Source organism: Eriocheir sinensis, unplaced genomic scaffold (genome assembly GCF_024679095.1).
Source record: "Eriocheir sinensis breed Jianghai 21 unplaced genomic scaffold, ASM2467909v1 Scaffold768, whole genome shotgun sequence".
NCBI lineage: Eukaryota > Metazoa > Arthropoda > Malacostraca > Decapoda > Varunidae > Eriocheir > Eriocheir sinensis.
Window position 1 is genome coordinate 38,829 of NW_026112129.1, and position 27,758 is coordinate 66,586.

The window sequence follows — 27,758 nt, forward strand, 5'->3', positions numbered from 1 at the left end:
GATCAAGAGCGAGAAGGAGAGGGAGGGAGAGAGAGGGAGAGAGCGTGGCGGTGTTGTTTCTCTCTCTATCTCTAATTTCCTCGCTCTAATCTCTCTATCTCTAATTCAAGATGGCGGCGGAGGAGCTCAAGAACCAGGCCAACGACTACTTCAAGAGTGAGAGAGTGTGTGTGCGTGTGTGTGTGTGTGTGTGTGTGTGTGTGTGTGTGTGTGTGTGTGTCTCTCTCTCTCTCTCTCTCTCTCTCTCTCTCTCTCTCTCTCTCTCTCTCTCTCTCTCTCTCTCTCTCTACGTGTGTGTGTGTGTGTGTGTGTGTGTGTGTGTGTGTGTGTCTCTCTCTCTCTCTCTCTCTCTCTCTCTCTCTCTCTCTCTCTCTCTCTCTCTCTCTCTCTCTCTCTCTCTCTACGTGTGTGTGTGTGTGTGTGTGTTTCTCTCTCTCTCTCTCTCTCTCTCTCTCACGTGTGTGTGTGTGTGTGTGTGTGTGTGTGTGGTACCGTCTCGTTCTCTCTCTCTCTCTCTCTCTCTCTCTCTCTCTCTCTCTCTCTCTCTCTCTATTACACCCAACGGTATTTTTTGACCGATGTGTATGTGTGTATGTGCGTTTTTGGGTGATATCTCCATGTGTGTATGTGCTAGAGCATTGGGATTTTGCGTACATGTGCGTGAATCCTTTCTCTATGCGCACACAAAATTTGATGCTTATAGATTAAACAAAAAAAAAAATACAGCCAAAACTATTTCATCATTTTCAAGGATTTTAGACCAGGTTTGTGTGTGCGTGCGTATAAGTGTGTGCGTTTTGGGTGATATCTCCGTGTGCGTTTGTGCTAGAGCATTGGGATTTTGCGTACATGTGCGTGAATCTTTCCTCTATGCGCACACAAAATTTGATGCTTATAGATTAAACAAAAAAAGAATTACAGCCAAAACTATTTCATCATTTTCAAGCATTTTAGACCAGGTTTGTGTGTGTGCGTGCGTATATGTGTGTGCGTTTTGGGTGATATCTCCGTGTGCGTTTGTGCTAGAGCATTGGGATTTTGCGTACATGTGCGTGAATCTTTCCTCTATGCGCACACAAAATTTGAGACTTATAGATTAAATAGAAAAAGAGTTACAGCCAAAACTATTTCATCATTTTCAAGCATTTTAGACCAGGTTTGTCTGTGTGCGTGCGTATAAGTGTGTGCGTTTTGGGTGATATCTCCGTGTGCGTTTGTGCTAGAGCATTGGGATTTTGCATACATGTGCGTGCGTCTTTCCTCTATGCGCACACAAAATTTGAGGCTTATAAATTAAATAGAAAAATAGTTACAGCCAAAACTATATCAACATTTTCAACACTTTATACATCAGGTGTGTGTAAATGTATGTGCGTTTTGGGTGATATCTCCATGTGCGTTTGTGCTCGATCGTTGGGATTTTGTGTACATGTGCGTGAATCCTTCCTCTATGTGCACACAGAATTTGAGACTTATAGATTAAATAGAAAAAGAGTTACAGTTAAAACTATATCAACATTTTCAAACATTTTAGACATCAGGTTTGTGAGTGTGTGTGTATATGTGTGTGCGTTTTAGCTCATATCTCCATGTGCGTATGTGCTAGAGTGTTGCGATTTTGCGTACATGTGCGTGAATCCTTCCTCTATGTGCACACAAAATTTGAGGCTCATAGATTAAATAAAAAAAGAAGTACAGCCAAAACTATTTCACCATTTTCAAGCATTTTAGACCAGGTTTGTGTGTGTGCGTGCGTATATGTGTGTGCGTTTTGGGTGATATCTCCATGTGCGTATGTACTAGAGCGTTGGGATTTTGCGTACATGTGCGTGAATCTTTCCTCTATGTGCACACAAAATTTGAGGCTTATAGATTAAATAGAAAAATAGTTACAGCTAAAACTATTTCACCATTTTCAACAATTTATACATCAGGTGTGTGTATAAGTGTGTGCGTTTTGGGTGATATCTCCATGTGCGTATATGCTAGAGCATTGGGATTTTGCGTACATGTGCGTGAGTCTTTCCTCTATGCGCACACAAAATTTGAGTCTTATAGATTAAATAGAAAAAGAGTTACAGCCAAAACTATATCAACATTTTCAACCATTTTAGAGATTAGGTTTGTGAGTGTGTGTATATATCTGTGTGTGTGTTTTGGGTGATATCTCCATGTGCGCATGTGCTAGAGCGTTGGGATTTTGCGTACATGTGCGTGAATCCTTCCTCTATGCGCACACAAAATTTGAGACTTCTAGATTAATCAAGAAAAAAGTTACACCCAAAAATATAAAACCAATCTTGACCTCTCCCTTGACCTTTGACCTTTCCCACCCACTCTATTCAATTTACTGACCTTATTAACCTACAGTTCGACACCCCACATGACCCTAAAACCTGACCCATTGTTGACCTTTTGACCTTAGCCTTTGACCAAACCCTTGACCTGTGACCTCTAAGACCCCCACCACTCAATTTACAGACCCCATAAACCTAGTATTCAACACCCCACATGACCCCAAAACCTGATCTACCCTTGACCATTTGACCTTAGCCTTTGACCAAACCCTTGACCTGTGACCTCTAAGACCCCCACCACTCAATTTACAGACCCCACAAACCTAGTATTCGACACCCCACATGACCCTTGAAACCACACCCAGCCTTGACCTCAGCCTTTGACCCTTGACCCTTACTTTCAGACCGGGAGTATGAAAGGGCCATTGAGCTGTACACGGAGGCGATCGCCCTTGAGGATGACCCCCCAAAGAAGGCTATTTACTATGGCAACCGCTCGCTCGCACAACTAAGGCTGGAGAACTTCGGCCTTGCCCTTGAAGACGCTAATTCTGCCCTTGAGCTCGACAAAGGCTATCTCAAGGGTCACTACAGACGAGCCAGCGCGTACATGGCCTTGGGGAAATTCAAGTTGGCTCTCAAGGATTACGAGATGGTGAGTTTTTTTCCTTGTTTTTCTCCCGTTTCCGGTTGAGTGCCGGCGAAACCGTAACCGCCGTAATGATCGCCGTTCTTCTGGCTATCTACCGGCGCTTAGACCGTGTCTCTACCGTGTCCCGTTCACCCGTAATCTTTAAAAAACTACCGACTTTTCTTGCTAATTTTTCACCTTTTTTTAATTTTCTCATTCAGACCCACTTCAGTTTTTCCTTTTTTTTCCCTTTTCTGGTTGAGTGCCACCAAAACCCTTATCACCATAAAAATTCCCATTCTTCTGGCTATCAACCGGCACTTAGACCATCTCTCTACCGTGTCCCGTTCACCCGTAATTCTAAGAAAACAACCAACTTTTCTTGCTAACTTTTCTCCTTTTTTTAATTTTCTCATTCAGACCCGCTTCAGTTTTTCCTTTTTTTTCCCTTTTCTGGTTGAGTGCCACCAAAACCCTTACCGCCATAAAAATCCCCATTCTTCTGGCTATCTACCGGCACTTAGACCATCTCTCTACCATGTCCCATTCAGCCGTAATCCTAAAAAGTCTACCAACTTTATTTAACAATTTTTAGTTTTTTCACCCTTTTTGTCTGTTGCTGCCTCTAACATTATTGCATTTTTCTCGGGATTCACTGCATCTATTGTCAATTCCTTTATAGTGGCTAAAACTACATTCTTTTGGCTATCAACCGGCACTTAGACCATCTCTCTACCATGTCCCGTTCACCCGTAATCTTTGAAAAACTACCAACTTTTTTTTTGCTGATTTTTCCATACTCAATATTTTCACCCATCCCCCCTCTGTACTTTCTCCCTTTTTTTCCCTTTTCTGGTTGAGTGCCACCAAAACCCTTACCACCATAAAAATTCCCATTCTTCTGGCTATCAACCGGCACTTAGACCATCTCTCTACCGTGTCCCGTTCACCCGTAATTCTAAAAAAACAACCAACTTTTCTTGCTAACTTTTCTCCTTTTTTTAATTTTCTCATTCAGACCCACTTCAGTTTTTCCTTTTTTCTCCCTTTTCCGGTTGAGTGCCATCAAAACCCTTACCACCATAAAAATCCCCATTCTTCTGGCTATCAACCGGCACTTAGACCATCTCTCTACCTCGTCCCATTCAGCCGTAATCTGGCAAAATCTACCGACTTTTTTTACTGATCTTTCCATATTTTTCATTTTTTATCCAACATTCCCTTTAGTTTTTACCCTTTTTCCTCCCTTTCTGGTTGAGTGCCACCAAAACCCTTACCACCATAAAAATCCCCATTCTTCTGGCTATCAACCGGCACTTAGACCATCTCTCTACCACGTCCCATTCAGCCGTAATCTGGCAAAATCTACCGACTTTTTTTTCTGATCCTTCCATATTTTTCCATTTTTTCGGCCCAATTAACTCACTACTACCACTACCACTACTACTACTACTACTACTACTGCTTCAGGTCACCAAGAAGAAACCCTCGGACAAGGACGCCAAGGTCAAGTACCAGGAATGCCAAAAAGTGGTCAAAATGCTTCTCTTCCAAAAGGCAATCGCAGTTGAGGAGGATAGTCGGAGCATTGCGCAGACCATCAACCTTGACAGCATGGGTAAGCTTCCACATTATTCCACTTTTCTCCACTTTCCGCTTAACCGACGGCAATACCCTTTCCATGGCAAATACTACCATCTTTCAGCTATCTACTGGTACTTGGAGCATCCCGGTAGAGCAAGCCGTTCAGCCGGAATATTGAAAAAACAACCAACTTTTTCCATCTTTCACTTTCTTTCTTTATGGGTAAGCTTCCACATTATTCCACTTTTCTCCACTTTCCGCTCCACCGACGGCAATACCCTTTCCATGGCAAATACTACCATCTTTCGGCTATCTACCGGTACTTGGAGCATCCCGGTAGAGCAAGCCGTTCAGCCGTAATATTGAAAAAACTACCGACTTTTTCCTCCTTTCACTTTCTTTCTTAATGGGTGAGCCTCCACATTTTTCCACTTTTCTCCACTTTCCACTCCACCAACGGCAATACCCTTTCCATGGCAAATACTACCATCTTTCGGCTATCTACCGGTTCTTGGAGCATCCCGGTAGAGCAAGCCGTTCAGCCGTAATATTGAAAAAACTACCGACTCTTTCCTCCTTTCACTTTCTTTCTTTATGGGTAAGCCTCCACATTTTTCCACTTTTCTCCACTTTCCGCTCCACCAACGGCAATACCCTTTCCATGGCAAATACTACCATCTTTCGGCTATCTACCGGTACTTGGAGCATCCCAGTAGAGCAAGCCGTTCAGCCGTAATATTGAAAAAACTACCGACTTTTTCCTTCCTTTTTCTTTCTTTCTTTATGGGTGAGCCTCCACATTTTTCCAATTTACTCCACCTTCCGCTCCACCAACGGCAATACCCTTTCCATGGCAAATACTACCATCTTTGGCCTGTCTACCGGTACTTGGAGCATCCCGGTAGAGCAAGCCATTCAGCCGTAATCTTGAAAAAACAACCAACTTTTTCCTTCTTTCACGTTCTTTCTTTATGGCTAAGCCTCCACATTTTTCCACTTTTCTCCACTTTCTGCTCCACCAACGGCAATACCCTTTCCATGGCAAATACTACCATCTTTCGGCTATCTACTGGTACTTGGAGCATCCCGGTAGAGCAAGCCGTTGAACCGTAATATTGAAAAAACTACCAACTTTTTCCATCTTTCACTTTCTTTCTGTATGGGTGAGCTTCCACATTTTTCCACTTTTCTCCACTTTCCGCTCCACCAATGGCAATACCCTTTCCATGGCAAATACTACCATCTTTCGGCTATCTACCGGTACTTGGAGCATCCCGGTAGAGCAAGCCGTTCAACCGTAACATTGAAAAAACTACCAACTTTTTCCATCTTTCACTTTCTTTCTTTATGGGTAAGCCTCCACATTTTTCCACTTTTCTCCACTTTCCGCTCCACCGACGGCAATATCTTTTCCACAGCAAATACTGCCATCTTTCGGCTATCTACCAGTACTTGGAGCATCCCGGTAGAGCAAGCCGTTCAGCCGTAATATTGAAAAAACTACCGATGTTTTTTCCCCGAGTTAGCAAAGTGGGGAGATTTTGCAAGAAACGGCAAGTGAATGTTTCCTAAGCAGCAATATATCAAGGCCTCACACACACACACACCTCCCACATTTTTCCTTTTTTTTGTACTTTCCTCTCTACCACCACAACCACAATTCCTACCACATAAAGTACAACCATTCAGCTACCAGACCACACCATCCCCACCCCTCTACCACCAACCAGTCAACCAGAAAACCCAAAAAACAAACAACATCTGACCCTCAAACTCCCAAATTTTTTCAACTTTAAATACCCAACACCTCACATTTTTCCTTTTTTTTGTACTTTTGTCTCCACCACCACAACCACCATTCCTACCACATAAACTACAACCATTTAGCTACCAGACCACACCATCCCCACCCCTCTACCACCAACCAGTCAACCAGAAAACCCAAAAAACAAACAACATCTGACCCACAAACTCACAAATTTTTTCAACTTTAAATACCCAACACCTCCCACATTTTTCCTTTTTTTTGTAGTTTTCCCCCCCACCACCATAACCACCATTCCTACCACATAAAGTACAACCATTCAGCTACCAGACCACACCATCCCCACCCCTCTACCACCAACCAGTCAACCAGAAAACCCAAAAAACAAACAACATCTGACCCTCAAACTCCCAAATTTTTTCAACTTTAAATACCCAACACCTCTCACATTTTTCCTTTTTTTTGTACTCTCCACCACCACAACCACCATTACTACCACATAAACTACAACCATTCAGCTACCAGACCACACCATCCCCACCCCTCTACCACCAACCAGTCAACCAGGAAACCCCAAAAACAAACAACATCTGACCCTCAAACTCCCAAATTTTTTCAACTTTTAATACCCAACACCTCACATTTTTCCTTTTTTTTGTAGTTTCCCCCCCACCACCATAACCACCATTCCTACCACATAAACTACAACCATTCAGCTACCAGACCACACCATCCCCACCCCTCTACCACCAACCAGTCAACCGGAAAACCCAAAAAACTAACGACATGTGACCCTCAAACTCCCAAATTTTTTCAACTTTAAATACCCAACACCTCCCACATTTTTCCTTTTTTTTGTAGTTTCCCCCCCACCACCACAACCACCATTCCTACCACATAAAGTACAACCATTCAGCTACCAGACCACACCATCCCCACCCCTCTACCACCAACCAGTCAACCAGGAAACCCCAAAAACCAACAACATCTGACCCGCAAACTCACAAATTTTTTCAACTTTAAATACCCAACACCTCTCACATTTTTCCTTTTTTTTGTACTCTCCTCTCCACCACCACAACCACCATTCCTACCACATAAACTACAACCATTCAGCTACCAGACCACACCATCCCCACTCCTCTACCACCAACCAGTCACCCAGAATCAACCGAAATCTATCAACATTTCAACTCAAAAGACCCCAAATTTTTCAAGTTCCTTCTCTACATATCTCTTTTCAAGGCCAGATTTCATTAGTGGAACTTCTACCCTAATCTTGGGAGTTGTAAGGAGCTATGATTAAGGTACTTCTCCCTCCCCCTCGCCCCCCACATCCTCACACACACACACACACACACACACACACACACACACACACACACCCCGTACGTCACTCAGCATGCTCACACGAATTTAAGTATGGCGCGTACGATATATTTCAAATTGCTTAAAAATTAATTAAGACAATATGAAACGCTGACTGCAAGAAGGGACCAAGCTCCAAAAGGTCACTGTTGCCTTACTTTACCTGTCTCGTGTGTCGTAAACAGAGTATATGCAACTATGTGTTATATATCATTAGAGGCTACATTTTCTTGGCTTTTATGCAGGAAACATTTTGAGATTTTGAAAGTTTCACATGGCCCAGTAATTACTACCTTGAAAAAAACATCAATTCATAGACAGCATATCTTAATAGTTCATTAGGGATAGATCTTGGACTTCTAAGTGGTCGATTAAATGTACGATAGCCTACTCCATTATGCTCCCTTCCTCTACCCTTCTTCCTCTTTCATCTCTCTCTCTCTCTCTCTCTCTCTGTCTCTCTCTCTCTCTCTATAGGAGATGCAAGGGTTGTCATGGTAACCCGACCCGCAGAGCCAAGGAACCCCGCATGCACCCACGAAGGATGAGGTGAAAAGCTTACATAAATAGTTCCGTGCTTCACTTATTTGGCGTTTTATGAAGAATCTGTATACGCCATCGTGTTCAGGAGGCTTTTCTCTATAAGATGGAATTGTTTATTTTTTTGTACTCAATTCCTTGCCGCTGGAAATGGTAGCTATATGTAAAAGGTGTTACAGAGTGATTCTTAAATTTCAACTCGTCACTTTTGATTTAGTTTCTGTTTCAGCGTTCTCTCACAAACGTAACCGTGTTCTGCAATGATCGCTGTGTTTAACGGTGTTGAACGAAATGCCCTATCTTGTGTATAAGCTGAGTTACGGCAAATAACATTGAAGCATGTCTGAGATATCAATCCGTTTGTCTACCTCACGGCCTCAAGCTTGACGGGCGTGAGCTGTCCCCTACACACAGACAATCACGTCAATCCTCTCCTGGCCTCACGTGGATTTATAACCATCCGACGATTGGAATCACAGACGGTGAGAATTTTGAGGGGATTAGCCTCTTGACGCCAATCCTCACAAAATCATGACCCCAGTCCTCTGCGTGTGTGGGGAGCTGACGTCTTCTACAATGCTTAGTCAGTTAACATTATCACATTTTTATTAAGACTACTTCTATATGTTTTTTTTGTTCTTTTATCCATTTTACCCAATCACACTTTCTGGCCAAACACCACACTTCAAAATCCTTGCCAGTGTTTTTGTCGTATCCTCACAAATGAAGTGTTTTTTTTCACAAATCGTAAATGTTTCTTTCAATTTTATCATCGGCAGATTGAACCTGACATCGTTATTGATATTAATTAATCATCAACACACAGATAATGTTTGTCAAGGCTCATAAAGACAAATCATAGCAATAATAATAATAATAATAATGATTAACAGTAGATTGAGTGTCCCATGCAGCCAACGTCTCAAAATACACATCAGAGTCAAAGATCAAGATGTAAAAATATTAATACAATTTTAAAACCTCACCAGCGTAAAAGGCCTTGTGCAATATGATAAAAGATAACATAAAATACAATAGAAAACATACTCAATGATAACACTGGGAGAGATCATACTTAAAAAAAAAGATAAAAGTGATTGGCAAAACATCAATTTGGTTAATAAGCTTATCTACAGCTTGTTGGAGTACCGTAGGGCCCGTCAAGGTGCTGGTGCATTGGGGGGCAGCAAGGAGGGCGAGGGCAGCGTCATAGGTGGTGTAGAATGTGCCAAGGATGATGTTGACGGCCCTTTTCTGAACCCTCTCTATATAGACGGCCGAGCTGGGCAGGGAGACCGGGCAGGGAGGGCAGCACAGGGTAATCTGGGGTGGATCTTCAAAGTGGTTGCCAGTTCAGAGGAGTTTGGTGGAACGGACCAGGTTGACGGTGGAGTTGCTCTGTCAGCTGCTTTCTGAAAACAAAACAAAAATATGCTCAAACTGTTTAAACAAAGAAAAAATAAGTAAAGTTAAAAATTCCACCAATTCCGTGTCGTCCTAGGAAAGCCTTGTCAAATGTGTGTTTCCTTAGGTTCACGGTACAGAGGAAGGGTCACACTACCACCAGGGTCACAAAACTACCCCTGGAAATGCCCACAACTCCTAGGAAAGCCTTGTCAAATGTGTGTTTCCTTAGGTTCACGGTACAGAGGAAGGGTCAACCTACCACCAGGGTCATAAAACTACCCCTGGAAATGCCCACAACTCCTAGGAAAGCCTTGTCAAATGTGTGTTTCCTTAGGTTCACGGTACAGAGGAAGGGTCAACCTACCACCAGGGTCACAAAACTACCCCTGGAAATGCCCACAACTCCTAGGAAAGCCTTGTCAAATGTGTGTTTCCTTAGGTTCACGGTACAGAGGAAGGGTCACACTACCACCAGGGTCATAAAACTACCCCTGGAAATGCCCACAACTCCTAGGAAAGCCTTGGCAAATGTGTGTTTCCTTAGGTTCACGGTACAGAGGAAGGGTCACACTACCACCAGGGTCACAAAACTACCCCTGGAAATGCCCACAACTCCTAGGAAAGCCTTGTCAAATGTGTGTTTCCTTAGGTTCATGGTACAGAAGAAGGGTCAACCTACCACCAGGGTCACAAAACTACCCCTGGAAATGCCCACAACTCCTAGGAAAGCCTTGCCAAATGTGTGTTTCCTTAGGTTCAGGGTACAGAGGAAGGGTCACACTACCACCAGGGTCATAAAACTACCCCTGGAAAGGCCTACAGCTCCTATGAAAGCCTTGGCAAATGTGTGTTTCCTTAGGTTCACGGTACAGAGGAAGGGTCAAACTACCACCAGGGTCATAAAACTACCCCTGGAAAGGCCTACAGCTCCTAGGAAAGCCAAATATGTGAACTTGGGCAACGAAATGTCATCGCAATAAAGTACCCTTATATGGTTGGTTGAAGACAAACATTCTGGCCTCTGTGAAGGAGACAGCCTCATTGTTTGGCTTGCGGTTCACCAGACGCTGCTTCAAGACATCTATGGCATGAGATAAGCATGTTCTATGTTCTTCAATCGTCCACTGTGCACTCCATGATGATAGTTGAGGATGATGATTTGTTTTGGGCTCCACAGTTGCCGCTGAACGCAATTAAACGTGCGAAAGCCTCCTCGCCATACTCCATTACAATCCGTTTCTTGAGGCAGCTGGTGATTTCAACTGAGCCACGCCCACCCGTAGTCTGTTTATTGCGGCTGAAACTGCATTCTTTTGGCTATCTACCGGTATTTAGAGCATCCCGGTAGAGTAGACCGTTCTCTCGTAATCTTGAAAAACCTACGGACTTTTTTTATAATTTTTCCACTTTTTCGTTTGTCATTCCATTTACTTTTTTGCTTTTTTCTCTAGTTTCGCTTTGTCTGTTGCCGTTTTGTTTATTGCGGCTGAAAGTAGATTCTTTGGCTATCTACCGGTGCTTAGAGCGTCTTTCTACCATGTCCCATTCTCCCGTAATCTTTAAAAATATACCAACTTTTTTCCTCATTTTTACATTTTTTTTAATTTTTCCATCTGTCATTCCATCTACCTTTTTGCATTTCTCTCGGGTTGGCAGACATCCATTCTTCATAAGACATATAAAGTTTTGAGATGGTCAAGTTGCTCGCCAAGTACTGCCTATGAGGATTTCTGGCACTGTCTGTAAGTGGCTGATGTGATCTCTAATGCATTCCAACTTATCTCCAGTAATTTTTCCGGCAGGTTCGTGTCGTCCACGTTGATCCGGTACAGGAACATGTGGGAGTTGCCTTTGTTATCGCCCACACAAGTTGTTTCCTGGTAATCCCAAAAAATGTCGTAAATGCTTGTCTACACACGGAAAGTCTCATTCTGGTAAATGACGCTGTAATCAGACAAGAACTCGCGATGTTTTCCAGGGTTGTCAGGGGTCTTGCTCGGCCGATGTCTCTTAACTGGTACTTTATGAGTGAGTTTCTGGGTATAAGCAGTTTGGGCATCATAGCTATTGCCCAGAAATCATTGAAGAGTACCTACTACAAGCCTCCCAGTCTTGACGCTCAAATATTTAGCTTTTGCAATGTTTCTGATCGAATTATTTGGTACACACGTTTTCTATCTGCCCGTCTTCTGAGATGTGTTAACGGCCTCTCTTGCTAAGCCCTGCGGAATGGTTGCCATCGCTCAGAACATTGGTATTGATGCTAAAAATCTCGGTACTTCTTGCACTGGTTGAATTCTGACGCCAACTGCAAAATTGAAACCAAAAACATAATAAGGATCTCGTTTGCATAGTCAACACAGGCTGGACGGACATTTGACACGCAAGAGAAAAGAAGCAGGAATGGGTATGCAGATTGAGGTTGACGGCACATCTGTAACTTTGAGAAACAAGGTCTGAGATAATTTGCGAGGTGGATGCCAAAGAAGGCTTTTACGGTTGACAGCAAAACGGTGAGGTTGACAGACAGAAAGGTTGACACACTGTGAGGTTGAATGACACTGTGAGGTTGACATACCTTGTGAGATTGACAGTGAGGTTGACAGATACTGTGAGGTTGATTGACACTGTGAGGTTGAATGACACTGTGAGATTGGCAGACATACTTACAACAAGACTAGCTGACAGAATGGAGTGGAGACATTGACACTTGACACACGACGAGGCTGTAGATTGATGTCAAGGCCGTGACCTATTAATTACATCTAGGGGGACGCAAAAGTAGCATGGTGGCGTCCGTGGCGGAAATGGAAGGTCTTCGGCTGAATTTGTGTTTCCTCGGACCCATTTACAGTTTACTCGAAATATGGAACGAATGGTCATCAATGAGTATTAGCTTGTGATAAAATTCAATGTGGCGATGTTCAATGTAGTCTGCCAATGAAGATTTATAATTAATACATTGAATATTAGCGTAATACATTGGGATTTGTCACATGGAGCCCTATTATGACATGCCCATTGTACCCTCTTGTCCTCCCCTCTCTCTCTCTCTCTCTCTCTCTCTCTCTCTCTCTCCTTCTTCTTCTTCTAATTGCAATGTAGATTTCAGCTTCCAACGAACCAACTTTTCAATAAAGCAAGCAAAAGTAGAACATGTTATAAGCATTTTTTAACATCGTCACATTTCGACTCATCGTAAAACCATACTCTAGTTTGTTTTGTCAAGTTTTTACGCTACATCCTGATTCTACAAATACTGCTAAGTCCGATGGTGTTAACGGAAACCGACTCTCTTGTATATGAGGTTAGCTATGGGGGGTAATACAGAAACATCTCTCATTCAATCGTGCAAGATGTAGCCTGACATCAGCGTGCAGCCAGTCAGCTACGACCTCGGCCTTGGTGCCAGCAATGCCGTACGAAAGTTTGGGCTGGCTGGTGAGTGACGTATTGATAGAGAAACCTTATGTATCAAAGTCCCTCTGATAAGGTTCCTTTATACTGCCAATTAAAGGAATTTTCATGTATACAATGATAATTTTTGGGTAACAATATTGTATACTAATGTTTTGTGTTAGAATAGACCACGATCATCAACAACTGTCTCTTGAAACGTGTGATATTTACTGAGACGGAGATGGCGATGGCATGGTTGATGATCTACACACTACTGTCATCAATCAACAGACCTACAATCATATTACTGTTGTTTCTAAGGAGAAGGGGAAATTATCAACTGTCTATTCAAACATGTGATATTTACTGAAAGAGACGGAGATTTCGATGGCATGGTTGATGAGCTACACACTACTGTCATCAATCAACAGACCTACAATCATATTACTGTTGTTTCTAAGGAGAAGGGGAAATCATCAACTGTCTATTCAAACATGTGATATTTACTGAAAGAGACGGAGATTTCGATGGCATGGTTGATGAGCTACACACTACTGTCATCAATCAACAGACCTACAATCATATTACTGTTGTTTCTAAGGAGAAGGGGAAATCATCAACTGTCTCTTGAAACGTGTGATATTTACTGAAAGAGACGGAGATTTTGATGGCATGGTTGATGATCTACACACTACTGTCATCAATCAACAGACCTACAATCATATTACTGTTGTTTCTAAGGAGAAGGGGAAATCATCAACTGTCTATTCAAACATGTGATATTTACTGAAAGAGACGGAGATGGCGATGGCATGGTTGATGATCTACACACTACTGTCATCAATCAACAGACCTACAATCATATTACTGTTGTTTCTAAGGAGAAGGGGAAATCATCAACTGTCTCTTGAAACGTGTGATATTTACTGAAAGAGACGGAGATGGCGATGGCATGGTTGATGAGCTACACACTACTGTCATCAATCAACAGACCTACAATCATATTACTGTTGTTTCTAAGGAGAAGGGGAAATCATCAACTGTCTCTTGAAACGTGTGATATTTACTGAATGAGACGGAGATTTTGATGGCATGGTTGATGATCTACACACTACTGTCATCAATCAACAGACCTACAATCATATTACTGTTGTTTCTAAGGAGAAGGGGAAATCATCAACTGTCTCTTGAAACGTGTGATATTTACTGAATGAGACGGAGATGGCGATGGCATGGTTGATGATCTACACACTACTGTCATCAATCAACAGACCTACAATCATATTACTGTTGTTTCTAAGGAGAAGGGAAAATCAACAACTGTCTATTCAAACATGTGATATTTACTGAAAGAGACGGAGATGGCGATGGCATGGTTGATGATCTACACACTACTGTCATCAATCAACAGACCTACAATCATATTACTGTTGTTTCTAAGGAGAAGGGGAAATCATCAACTGTCTATTCAAACATGTGATATTTACTGAATGAGACGGAGATTTCGATGGCATGGTTGATGATCTACACACTACTGTCATCAATCAACAGACCTACAATCATATTACTGTTGTTTCTAAGGAGAAGGGGAAATCATCAACTGTCTCTTGAAACGTGTGATATTTACTGAAAGAGACGGAGATTTCGATGGCATGGTTGATGATCTACACACTACTGTCATCAACCAACAGACCTACAATCATATTACTGTTGTTTCTAAGAAGAAGGGGAAATTATAGACCTAAGTACGCTATTAACTATAGTGCCTTATCTGCATTGTTGAGAAAAGACTAAATAAATTATATAATATCATATATCACAAAAACATTCATTCTTCAAAACAAGGCTGGTATCACAAGACTGTCAATCACATCCACTTTCTGAAGGTCAAAGAGAGGGTCAGTCGGGGTCAAATGTGTGTTTCCTTAGGTTCACGGTACAGAGGAAGGGTCACACTACCACCAGGGTCATAAAACTACCCCTGGAAATGCCCACAACTCCTAGGAAAGCCTTGTCAAATGTGTGTTTCCTCAGGTTCACGGTACAGAGGAAGGGTCACACTACCACCAGGGTCACAAAACTACCCCTGGAAATGCCCACAACTCCTAGGAAAGCCTTGGCAAATGTGTGTTTCCTTAGGTTCACGGTACAGAGGAAGGGTCACACTACCACCAGGGTCACAAAACTACCCCTGGAAATGCCCACAACTCCTAGGAAAGCCTTGGCAAATGTGTGTTTCCTTAGGTTCACGGTACAGCGGAAGGTCACACTACCACCAGGGTCACAAACTACCCCTGGAAATGCCCACAACTCCTTGTAAAGCCTTGTCAAATGTGTGTTTCTTAAGGTTCATGGTACAGAGGAAGGGTCAAAGTACCACCAAGGTCACAAACTACCCTCGGAAATGCCCAAAACTCCTACGAAAGTCTTGTCAAATGTGTGTTTCCTAAGGTTCACGGTACAGAGGAAGGGTCACACTACCACCAGGGTCACAAAACTACCCCTGGAAATGCCCACAACTCCTAGGAAAGCCTTGTCAAATGTGTGTTTCCTTAGGTTCACGGTACAGAGGAAGGGTCACACTACCACCAGGGTCACAAAACTACCCCTGGAAATGCCCACAACTCCTAGGAAAGCCTTGGCAAATGTGTGTTTCCTTAGGTTCATGGTATCGGTACTCAAAATTTTGGTACCGGTAAAGTATCGGTACTCAAAATTTTGGTACCGGTAAAGTATCGGTACTCAAAATTTTGGTACCGGTAAAGTATCGGTACTCAAAATTTTGGTACCGGTAAAGTATCGGTACTCAAAATTTTGGTACCGGTAAAGTATCGGTACTCAAAATTTTGGTACCGGTAAAGTATTGGTACTCAAAATTTTGGTACCGGTAAAGTATTGGTTCCTAATAGTCTCTCTCTCTCCCCCCCTGGTAGTCATAGAAGAGGACTATGACGGCCCCGAACTTGAGGACGGGAAGGTCACTGAAAAGTTCATGGAGGATCTCATACAGCATTACCGGGACCAGAAGAAACTCCACCGTCGCTACGCCTACAAGGTTAGTTTTTGCCGTTTTTCTCAGGTTCCGCCGCGCCTGTTGCCGTTTTGTTTGTTGTGGCTGAAAGTAGATTCTTTTGGCTATCTACCGGTGCTTAGAGTGTCTTTCTACCATGTCTCGTTCTCCTGTAATCTTTGAAAATATCCCGACTTTTTTGCTCATTTTTATACATTTTTTCATTTTTCTGTCTGTCGCCCCATTTACTTTTTTGCTTTTCTCTCGGGTTTTGCCGTGTCTATTGTCATTCTGTTTATTGCGGCTGAAACTGCATTCTTTTGGCTATCTACCGGTATTTAGAGCATCCCGGTAGAGTAGACTGTTCTCTCATAATCTTGAAAAACCTACGGACTTTTTTTTATAATTTTTCCATATTTTTAATTTTTTCGTTTGTCATTCCATTTACTTTTTTGCTTTTTTCTCTAGTTTCGCTTTGTCTATTGCCGTTTTGTTTATTGCAGCTGAAAGTAGATTCTTTTGGCTATCTACCGGTGCTTAGAGTGTCTTTCTACCATGTCCCGTTCTCCCGTAATCTTTGAAAATATACCGACTTTTTTCCTCATTTGTACATACTTTTTAATTTTTCCATCTGTCATCCCATTTACTTTTTTGCATTTCTCTCAGGTTTTGCTGCATCTATTGTCATTCTGTTTATTGCGGCTGAAAGTAGATTCTTTTGGCTATCTACCGGTGCTTAGAGCGTCTTTCTACCATGTCCCGTTCTCCCGTAATCTTTGAAAATATACCGACTTTTTTCCTCATTTTTACATATTTTTTTCATTTTTCCATCTGTCGCCCCATTTACTTTTTTGCATTTCTCTCAGGTTTTGCTGTGTCTATTGTGATTTCGTTTATTGCGGCTGAAAGTAGATTCATTTGGCTATCTACCGGTATTTAGAGCATCCCGGTAGAGTAGACCGTTCTCTCGTAATCTTGAAAAATCTACCAACTTTTTTTATCATTTTTATTTTTCTCATTTCTTTCCCCTCCTCTGCTGACATTTCCCTTCCTACCACAAAAACTAATCTTTCAGTCAACTTTTTCACCCGATGCATTTCACAGTTTTGCTTCTTTCTCTGCTTTCCCTTCCTCTACCGACAATTCCTTTTCTACCACACAAACTTCAACCATTCCCCTACCAGACCACGCTATCCCCACCCCTCTACCCCCAACCAGTCACCCCCAATCAACCAAAACCTACCGACATTTTTACCTGAACCTCCCAAATTTTTTCAACTTTTCACACCTGATGCCTCTCATATTTTCCCATTTTTTCCCAATTTCCTGTCCACCACCGCAACCACCATTCCTACCACACAAAGCACAACCATTCCCCTACCAGACCACGCTATCCCCACCCCTCTACCACCAACCATTCACCCGCAATCACCCAAAACTTAACAACATTTTTACCTGAAACTCCCAAATTTTTCAACTTTTTCACCCCATGCCTTTCACATTTTCCCATTTTTTCCCAATTTCCCGTCCAGCACTGTAATCACCCTCTACCACCAACCAGTCACCCGCAATCACCCAAAACTTAACAACATTTTTACCTGAAACTCCCAACTTTTTCAACTTTTTCACCCCATGCCTTTCACATTTTTCCCTTTTTCTCTCCTTTCCCTTCCTCTACCGACAATTCCTTTTCTACCACACAAACCTCAACCATTCCCCTACCAGACCACACCATCCCCACCCCTCTACCGCCAACCGATCACCCGCAATCAACCGAAAACCAGCGACATCTCACCCCCCCAAAATCTCTTCCGGCAGATTCTCCTGGACGTGAAAGAGTACTTCTCGAGTCTGCCGTCCCTGGTAGACATCGAGATCGAACCGGCCGGCAAGTTCACGGTCTGCGGAGACATCCATGGGCAGTTCTATGACCTCCTCAATGTCTTTGAACAAAATGGCCGCCCTTCACAGGCCAACCCCTACCTGTTCAACGGAGATTTTGTCGACCGGGGGAGTTTTTCCGTCGAGGTCATCTTTGTCCTGTTCGGATACACTCTCCTTCTCCCGAAATTCTTCTACATGGCCCGAGGTGAGTGTGAAATGTTCGTACGTTTCGGTTGATTCCGGGTGTCTGGTTGGTGGTAGAGGGGTGGGGGTGGTGTGGTCTGGTAGCTGAATGGTTGTACTTTATGTGGTAGGGATGGTGGTTGTGGTGGTTGAGAGGAAAGTACAAAAAAAAAGGAAAAATGTGAGGGGTATTTGATGAAGTTGAAAAAATATTGGAGGTTCGGGTAAAAATGTTGGTATGTTTTGGTTGATTCCGGGTGACTGGTTGGTGGTAGAGGGATGGGGGTGGTGTGGTCTGGTAGCTGAATGGTTGTAGTTTGTGTGGTAGGAATGGTGGTTGTGGTGGTTGAGAGGAAAGTACAAAAAAAAGGAAAAATGTGGGGGGTATTTGATGAAGAAGTTGAAAAAATATTGGAGGTTCGGGTAAAAATGTTGGTATGTTTTGGTTGATTCCGGGTGACTGGTTGGTGGTAGAGGGGTGGGGGTGGTGTGGTCTGGTAGCTGAATGGTTGTACTTTGTGTGGTAGGAATGGTGGTTGTGGTGGTTGAGAGGAAAGTACAAAAAAAAGGAAAAATGTGAGGGGTATTTGATGGAGAAGTTGAAAAAATATTGGAGGTTCGGGTAAAAATGTTGGTATGTTTTGGTTGATTCCGGGTGACTGGTTGGTGGTAGAGGGATGGGGGTGGTGTGGTCTGGTAGCTGAATGGTTGTAGTTTGTGTGGTAGGAATGGTGGTTGTGGTGGTTGAGAGGAAAGTACAAAAAAAAGGAAAAATGTGAGGGGTATTTGATGGAGAAGTTGAAAAAATATTGAAGGTTCGGGTAAAAATGTTGGTATGTTTCGGTTGATTCCGGGTGACTGGTGGGTGGTAGAGGGGTGGGGGTGGTGTGGTCTGGTAGCTGAATGGTTGTAGTTTGTGTGGTAGGAATGGTGGTTGTGGTGGTGGAGGGGAAAGTACAAAAAAAGGAAAAATATGAGGGGTATTTGATGAAGTTGAAAAAATATTGGAGGTTTGGGTAAAAATGTTGGTATGTTTTGGTTGATTCCGGGTGACTGGTTGGTGGTAGAGGGATGGGGGTGGTGTGGTCTGGTAGCTGAATGGTTGTAGTTTGTGTGGTAGGAATGGTGGTTGTGGTGGTGGAGGGAAAGTACAGAAAAAAGCAAAAAATATAATCTGGTTCTGAATGAGAAAGTGTCAGAAAAAAAATGTCTGTGTGAAACTGTTATCATGTACCATATATTATCAACCATCATCCCTCTACCATACTGTCTACCATTCAACCATACTTTCTACCATACAGACAATCAACTAACATCCCTACCATACTGTCTACCATACTAGCAATCACCCAACATCCCTCTACCCTACCTTAACCTACCATACTACCGCGCTGTCTACCACTCAACCGTACTTTCTACCACACAGGCAACCATGAATCGCTCACCATGAACCAGATGTATGGTTTTCAAGGCGAGGTCCGGTCTAAGTACACCCAGCAAATGGCAGAGCTGTTCACCGAAGTCTACAACCATCTACCGCTGTGCCATTGCCTCAACCATAGAATCCTGGTAGGTTACGGTTGACTAGGGGTGGGTTCGGTAGAGTGGTCATGTGGGGTGTCGAATGGTAGGTTTATGGGGGTGGTAGATAGCGTGGTAGGGGTTAGAAGGGGCTATGGTAGGGGAGACCGGTCAATTTTTTTTCAGATGTTGGTACGTTTTGGTTGATTGCGGTTGACTCGGTTGATGTATGGTTGTGCAGTTGGTGGGGACAGAGAGCCAAATGGTTGTTCTTTATGCGGTAGAAATTTGGTTGATCCAAGTTAAGCGGAAGTTAGGAAATTACAGGAAAATGTTTTAAGTGACTGGTTGAGAAAAATGCAAGTTTGACAAGTTTTGAGTTGAGAAGTTGGCACATTTTGGTTGATTGTGGTTGACTCGGTTGATGTGTGGTTGTGTGCTTGGTGGGGACAGAGACCCAAATGGTTGTTCTTTATGTGGTAGAAATTTGGTTGATCTAAGTTAAGGTTAAGTTAGGAAAATAAAGGGAAATGTTTTGAGTCACTTTGAGAAAAATACAAGTTTTATCCAGATTCGGGTTAAAATGTTGATAGATTTTCCTGGATTGCGGTTGATTATGGCAGGTTAGAGGAATGGTTGTGGTGGGGTCTGGTAGGTAAATGGTTGTAGTTTCTATGGTAGTAATGGTTTTGATGCTACTTAAAGAGAAAATGGTTAAAAAATAAATAAAATATAACCACAATGATACACAGCAACCCAATTTTTGCACACGTTAATGGTTGAAAAGTCGGCAGTTTTTCCTGGTTTCCGGTTGACTGTGGTAGGCTAGGGAGATGGTCGAGGCACGTACCAGTAGCCAAATGGTTGACGCATCCGACTGTGCCATCGCCAAGTCAACCACTCAACCGGAAGCCTGGGAAATTGACCGTGAAGTCAAGTGAATAGATACCAAACACATTTATAGCATATGTATTTATATATATTTCGAGGAAGAAGAAGGAGAAGAACTATTTCTATCAATATATTTTTTCCTACTACTATTACTACTACTACTACTACTACTACTACTTCTACCAGGTGATGCATGGTGGACTATTCTCCTCTGACGACGTGACCTTGGATGACCTTCGGAAGATAGACCGGAACCGCCAACCACCAGATGAAGGTACGGTAGTAATAGTAGTAGTAATAGTAGTAGTAGTAGTAGTAGTAGTAGCTGAGTGGTAGAATTCAACCATGTGGGGCATCGAACCCTGGTCTAACACCGATTCTAAAACCCATAAGCACCCCCTAACCGGTCTAACTCGTCCGGTTGACCCAGAACCTCACCCGGTAGAACTGAATACAGTCAAATGGTTGTATAATGCATCTTCTAAACCCTACAGGAACACCCTTCAACCGGTCTAACTCACCCGGTTGACCCAGAATCCCAACCTGGTAGAACGGTAGTCAGTGCCCGGTAGAATCCAACCATGTGGGGTGTTAGATCATAGTATAGTGAACCTTCTATAACCAATAACCACCCTTTAACCGGTCTATCTCACCCGGTTGACCCAGAATCCCAACCTGGTAGAACGGTAGTCAGTGCCCGGTAGAATCCAACCATGTGGGGTGTTAGATCATAGTATAGTGAACCTTCTATAACCAATAACCACCCTTTAACCGGTCTAACTCACCCGGTTGACCCAGAATCTCAACCCGGTAGGTCTGATGTGCGAGCTGCTTTGGTCCGACCCCATGGACAAGCCCGGTAGAGCCCCAAGCAAGAGGGGGGTCGGTATACAGTTTGGACCGGATGTGACCCGGTCTTTCCTCAACCGGAACGGCCTCGACTATGTCATCCGGAGTCACGAGGTCAAAGCGGATGGCTACGAGATTGCTCACGATGGTGGATGTGTGACCGTCTTCTCCGCGCCGAATTACTGGTACGTTTTGGTTGATTGCGGTTGACTCGGTTGATGTGCGGATGTGCGCCTGGTGGGGATAGAGAGCCAGAGGGTTGTAGTTTGTGTGGTAGAAATTTGGTTGATCTAAATTTAAGGGAAGGGAGAGAAAAATGCTAAAAAGTTTAAGGGATTCTACCAAGATATGCCATCTGCTCAAGGGGTTGGGGGTTTGAAATGTTAGTGTGTTTTGGTTGATTGTGGTTGACTCGGTTGATGTGCGGATGTGCGCCTGGTGGGGATAGAGAGCCAGAGGGTTGTAGTTTGTGTGGTAGAAATTTGGTTGATCTAAATTTAAGGGAAGGGAGAGAAAAATGCTAAAAAGTTTAAGGGATTCTACCAAGAAATGCCATCTACTCAAGGGGTTGGGGGTTTGAAATGTTAGTGTGTTTTGGTTGATTGCGGTTGACTCGGTTGATGTGCGGTTGTGCGCCTGGTGGGGATAGAGAGCCAGAGGGTTGTAGTTTGTGTGGTAGAAATTTGGTTGATCTAAATTTAAGGGAAGGGAGAGAAAAATGCTTAAAAGTTTAAGGGATTCTACCAAGAAATGCCATCTACTCAAGGGGTTGGGGGTTTGAAATGTTAGTGTATTTTGGTTGATTGCGGTTGACTCGGTTGATGTGCGGTTGTGCGCCTGGTGGGGATAGAGAGCCAGAGGGTTGTAGTTTATGCGGTAGAAATTTGGTTGATCGAAGTTAAGGGGAAGTTAGGTAAATAAAGGGAAATGTTTGAGTTACTGGTAGGCAAAAATGCAAGTTTGAGAATTTTGGGGGTTGAAATGTTGGTGTGTTTTGATTGATTGTGGTTGACTTGGTTGATGTGCGGTTGTGTGCCTGGTGGGGATAGAGAGCCAGAGGGTTGTAGTTTATGTGGTAGAAATTTGGTTGATCTAAGTTAAGGGGAAGTTAGGCAAATAAAAGGAAATGTTTGAGTTACTGGTTGAGAGAAATGCAAATTTGTCCGAGATATTGGTTGAAAAGATGATAGATTTTCCTGGATTGCGGTTGATTGTGGTAGGTTAGAGGAATGGTGGTGGTGTGGTCTGGTAGGCAAATGGTTGTAGTTTCTGTGGTTGAAATGGTTTTGTTCTTACTTAAAGAAAAATAGGAAAAAAAACAAAAATATAAAACCATTTTACATGAAATATGGTTGACATGTTGGTAGATTTTCCTGGATTCCGGGTGACTGTGGTCGGTTAGAGGGATGACCGAGGCAGAGGCCAGTAGCCAGATGGTTGACGCATCCAACCGTACCATCGCCAACTCAACCACTCAACCGGAAGCCTGGGAAATCAGCCGTAAAGTCAACCAAGTGTGTGCCGAATTACTGACATTCCTCCTTTCCTTTACAGTGACACAATGGGAAACAAAGGAGCATTTATAACCATGAACGGAAGTGACCTCAAACCACACTTTACTACTTACGAGGCCGTGGTAAGTAGTAGTAGTAGTAGTAGTAGTAGCGATGGATAGTTCAAGCCTTTAACTATTTCCCCGGATAGTCACAGCCCCGGGGATAGTCTGGAAATAGGAGAAAATAGCAATAATGATAAACTATTTTGTCCTCCATCTTGAAATTTAAGGGAAAGGCTGCCATAAACACCCTATTTCAAAGCCCCATTTCTCCCATTTCCAGACTATTTCCGGCCATTTCCAAGGCAGCACTGGATAGTTCAACCCTTTAACTATTTCCCTGGATAGTCACAGCCCCGGCGATAGTCTGGAAATAGGAGAAAATAGCAATAATGATAAACAATTTTGTCCTCCATCTTGAAATTTAAGGGAAAGGCTGCCATCAACACCCTATTTCAAAGCCCCATTTCTCCCATTTCCAGACTATTTCCGGGCATTTCCAAGGCAGCGCTGGATAGTTCAACCTCTTAACTATTTCCCCGGATAGTCACAGCCCCGGGGATAGTCTGTAAATGGGAGAAAATAGCAATAATTATAAACTATTTTGTCCTCCATTTTCAAAACTGCGGGAAAAGGCTGCCATCAACACCCCATTTCAAAGCCCCATTTCTCCCACTTCCACACAATTTCCGGGCATTTCCAAGGCAGCGCTGGATAGTTCAACCCTTTAACTATTTCCCTGGATAGTCACAGCCCTGGGGATAGTCTGTAAATAGGAGAAAATAGCAATAATGATAAACTATTTTGTCCTCCATCTTGAAAATTAAGGGAAAGGCTGCCATAAACACCCCATTTCAAAGCCCCATTTCTCCCATTTCCAGACAATTTCCGGCCATTTCCAAGGCAGCGCTGGATAGTTCAAGCCTTTAACTATTTCCCTGGATAGTCACAGCCCCGGCGATAGTCTGGAAATAGGAGAAAATAGCAATAATGATAAACTATTTTGTCCTTGAAATTTAAGGGAAAGGCTGCCATCAACACCCCATTTCAAAGCCCCATTTCTCCCATTTCCCGACTATTTCCGGCCATTTCCAAGGCAGCGCTGGATAGTTCAACCCTTTAACTATTTCCCCGGATAGTCACAGCCCCAGCAATAGTCTGGAAATAGGAGAAAATAGCAATAATTTTAAACTTTTTTGTCCTCCATTTTCAAAAGTGAGGGAAAGGCTAACATCAACACCCTATTTCAAAGCCCCATTTCTCCCACTTCCACACAATTTCCGACCATTTCCAAGGCAGCGCTGGATAGTTCAACCCCTTAACTATTTCCCTGGATAGTCAGAGCCCCAGCGATAGTCTAGAAGTAGGAGAAAATAGCAATAATTTTAAACTTTTTTGTCCTCCATTTTCAAAAGTGAGGGAAAGGCTAACATCAACACCCTATTTCAAAGCCCCATTTCTCCCATTTCCACACAATTTCCGCCCATTTCCAAGGCAGCGCTGGATAGTTCAACCCCTTAACTATTTCCCCAGATAGTCACAGCCCCGGCAATAGTCTGTAAATAGGAGAAAATAGCAATAATGATAAACTATTTTGTCCTCCATTTTCAAAACTGCAGGAAAAGGCTCCTATCAACACCCTATTTCAAAGCCCCATTTCTCCCATTTCCACACAATTTCCGGCCATTTCCAAGGCAGCGCTGGATAGTTCAACCCTTTAACTATTTTCCTGGATAGTCACAGCCCCGGCGATAGTCTGGAAATAGTAGAAAATAGCAATAATGATAAACTATTTTGTCCTCCATCTTGAAATTTAAGGGAAAGGCTGCCATCAACACCCCATTTCAAAGCCCCATTTCTCCCACTTCCACACAATTTCCACCCATTTCCAAGGCAGCGCTGGATAGTTCAACCCTTTAACTATTTCCCCGGATAGTCACAGCCCCGGGGATAGTCTGTAAATAGGAGAAAATAGCAATAATGATAAACTTTTCTAATGGTTCTGTTCATCTCTTTTTCAGCCTCATCCTCCAGTTAAGCCGATGGCATACGCAAACTCGCTTCTCTCGCTCTTCAGTTGAGAGAGAGAGAGAGAGAGAGAGAGAGAGAGAGAGAGAGAGAGTGTGTGTGTGTGTGCGTGTGTGTGTGTGTGCAAGGCTACTATTACTTCTACTACTACTACTGTGTGTGTGTGTGTGTGTGTGTGTGTGTGTGTGGTAGAAAGATTGACAATAGTATTAATCTTATAAATATTGTAAAAACTTAGTAGTAGTAGTAGTAGTAGTAGTAGTAGAAGTAGTAGTTATTTCACCAACCTCTACCAGCCTTGCATTCTTCCCTCAACCAGTCCCTCCAACCTTCCCCTCAATTCTACCAACTTCCCCTCACCTTACGTCAACCAAATTTCCACCACATCAAGAACAACCATTTGGCTCTCTGTCCCCACCAAGAGCACACCCGCACGTCAACCGAGTCAACCGCAATCGACCAAGATGCGGCGACTTCTTAGCCCGAAACCTCTGTCGAACTTGCATTTTTCCTCCTGAGAAAGATTTTGGTTGACTGGAGTTTGGAGAGAAACGGAGGGATGGAGAGAAAATTTGGAGACATGGAGAGAAAGAGAATTTACTTGTCTATCTTCACACAAAAGAGGAAGGAGAGAGATGGAGAGATAACGGAGGAAAGGAGGGAAACGTAGAGAGAGGTGGAGAGAAAAATCATAAAAAAAGTGGGTATCTGAATTTTTTCCTCCAAATTCCATGGGTGATTTTGGAGGAAAGGAGAGACGGAGAGAAAAACCGGAGGCATGGAGAGAAAGAGAATTTACTTAACTATCTCCACACAAAAAGGGAAGGAGCGAGATGGAGAGATAACAGAGGAAAGGAGGGAAATGTAGAGAAAGGTGGAGAGAAAAAACAAAAAAAAAGTTGGAATCAGAATTTTTTCCTCCAAATTCCATGGGTGATTTTGGAGGAAAGGAGGTACGGAGAGAAAACCCGGAGGCATGGAGAGAAAGAGAATTTACTTGACTATCTCCACAGAAAAGAGGAAGGGGAGAGATGGAGAGATAACGGAGGAAGTGGAGGAAATGTAGAGAAAGGTGGAGAGAAAAAACGAAAAAAAAGTTGGAATCAGAATTTTTTCCTCCAACTTTAATGGGTGATTTTGGAGGAAAGGAGGGATGGAGAGAAAAACCAGAGGCATGGAGAGAAAGAGAATTTACTTGACTATCTCCACACAAAAGGAGAAGGAGAGAGATGGAGAGATAACGGAGGAAAGGAGGGAAATGTAGAGAAAGGTGGAGAGAAAAAACAAAAAAAAAGTTGGAATCAGAATTTTTTCCTCCAACTTCCATGGGTGATTTTGGAGGAAAGGAGGTACGGAGAGAAAACCCGGAGGCATGGAGAGAAAGAGAATTTACTTGACTATCTCCACAGAAAAGAGGAAGGGGAGAGATGGAGAGATAACGGAGGAAGTGGAGGAAATGTAGAGAAAGGTGGAGAGAAAAAATGAAAAAAAAGTTGGAATCAGAATTTTTTCCTCCAACTTTAATGGGTGATTTTGGAGGAAAGGAGGGATGGAGAGAAAAACCAGAGGCATGGAGAGAAAGAGAATTTACTTGACTATCTCCACACAAAAGGAGAAGGAGAGAGATGGAGAGATAACGGAGAAAGTGGAGGAAATGTAGACAAAGGTGGAGAGAAAAGACGAAAAAAAAGTTGGAATCTGAATTTTTTCCTCCAACTTCCATGGGTGATGTTGGAAGAAAGGAGTTACGGAGAGAAAAACCGGAGGCATGGAGAGAAAGAGAATTTACTTGACTATCTCCACACAAAAGGGGAAGGAGAGAGATGGAGAGATAACGGAGGAAGTGGAGGAAATGTAGACAAAGGTGGAGAGAAAAGACGAAAAAAAAGTTGGAATCTGAATTTTTTCCTCCAACTTCCATGGGTGATTTTGGAAGAAAGGAGAGACGGAGAGAAAAACCGGAGGCATGGAGAGAAAGAGAATTTACTTGACTATCTCCACACAAAAGGGGAAGGAGAGAGATGGAGAGATAACGGAGGAAGTGGAGGAAATGTAGACAAAGGTGGAGAGAAAAGACGAAAAAAAAGTTGGAATCAGAATTTTTTCCTCCAACTTTCATGGGTGATTTTGGAGGAAAGGAGGGATGGAGAGAAAAACCGGAGGCATGGAGAGAAAGAGAATTTACTTGACTATCTCCACACAAAAGGGGAAGGAGAGAGATGGCGAGATAACGGAGGAAGTGGAGGAAATGTAGACAAAGGTGGAGAGAAAAGACGAAAAAAAAGTTGGAATCAGAATTTTTTCCTCCAACTTCCATGGGTGATTTTGGAGGAAAGGAGGGACGGAGAGAAAAACCGGAGGCATGGAGAGAAAGAGAATTTACTTGACTATCTCCACACAAAAGGGGAAGGAGAGAGATGGAGAGATAACGGAGGAAAGGAGGGAAATGTAGAGAAAGGTGGAAAGAAAAAACGAAAAAAAAGTTGGAATCAGAATTTTTTCCTCCAACTTCCATGGGTGATTTTGGAGGAAAGGAGGGACGGAGAGAAAAACCGGAGGCATGGAGAGAAAGATAATTTACTTAACTATCTCCACACAAAAGGGGAAGGAGAGAGATGGAGAGATAACGGAGGAAAGGAGGGAAATGTCGAGAGAAATGGAGAGACAGAGAAAAAAAAATGTAGTCCCAAGACCTCTTTCAAAACAGTATAGCTGATTGGGCGACATGACTTGTAGTAGTAGTAGTAGTAGTAGTAGTAGTAGTAGTAGTAGTGGCAGGAGGCTCATAACACACAGACACTTATAATGTTTAAGTAAGTATTAAGTAAAAATGTTTGATTACTGTA

The 27,758-nt window shown here is 42.9% G+C and overlaps 1 protein-coding gene and 1 long non-coding RNA gene across 59 annotated transcripts; both read left to right on the plus strand.

Moving 5' to 3' along the window:
• On the plus strand, positions 1-27,758 carry LOC126994288 (serine/threonine-protein phosphatase 5-like). 50 transcript variants are annotated; one of them, XM_050853600.1, is made up of 13 exons: positions 1-156; positions 2,702-2,952; positions 4,399-4,546; positions 15,925-16,046; positions 17,820-18,090; positions 19,495-19,637; positions 20,667-20,754; positions 21,295-21,514; positions 22,884-22,965; positions 24,906-25,786; positions 25,985-26,380; positions 26,975-26,998; positions 27,198-27,758. In XM_050853600.1, the coding sequence occupies exons 1-10, from the start codon at positions 111-113 to the stop codon at positions 24,963-24,965; spliced, it is 1,431 nt and encodes a 476-aa protein (XP_050709557.1). In that variant the 5' UTR covers positions 1-110; the 3' UTR covers positions 24,966-25,786; positions 25,985-26,380; positions 26,975-26,998; positions 27,198-27,758. The 50 variants fall into 50 exon arrangements, with proteins under 50 accessions (XP_050709557.1, XP_050709574.1, XP_050709536.1 ...); XM_050853617.1 differs by having other exon boundaries at positions 27,396-27,758; XM_050853579.1 differs by having other exon boundaries at positions 25,985-26,261; positions 26,658-27,172; positions 27,371-27,758.
• On the plus strand, positions 9,692-15,902 carry LOC126994293 (uncharacterized). 9 transcript variants are annotated; one of them, XR_007748976.1, is made up of 4 exons: positions 9,692-9,821; positions 10,137-10,241; positions 15,026-15,235; positions 15,548-15,902. It is a non-coding gene; the product is annotated as an uncharacterized LOC126994293 (long non-coding RNA). The 9 variants fall into 9 exon arrangements; XR_007748974.1 differs by lacking the exon at positions 10,137-10,241 and having other exon boundaries at positions 9,707-9,821; XR_007748971.1 differs by lacking the exons at positions 9,692-9,821; positions 10,137-10,241 and adding an exon at positions 9,946-10,031.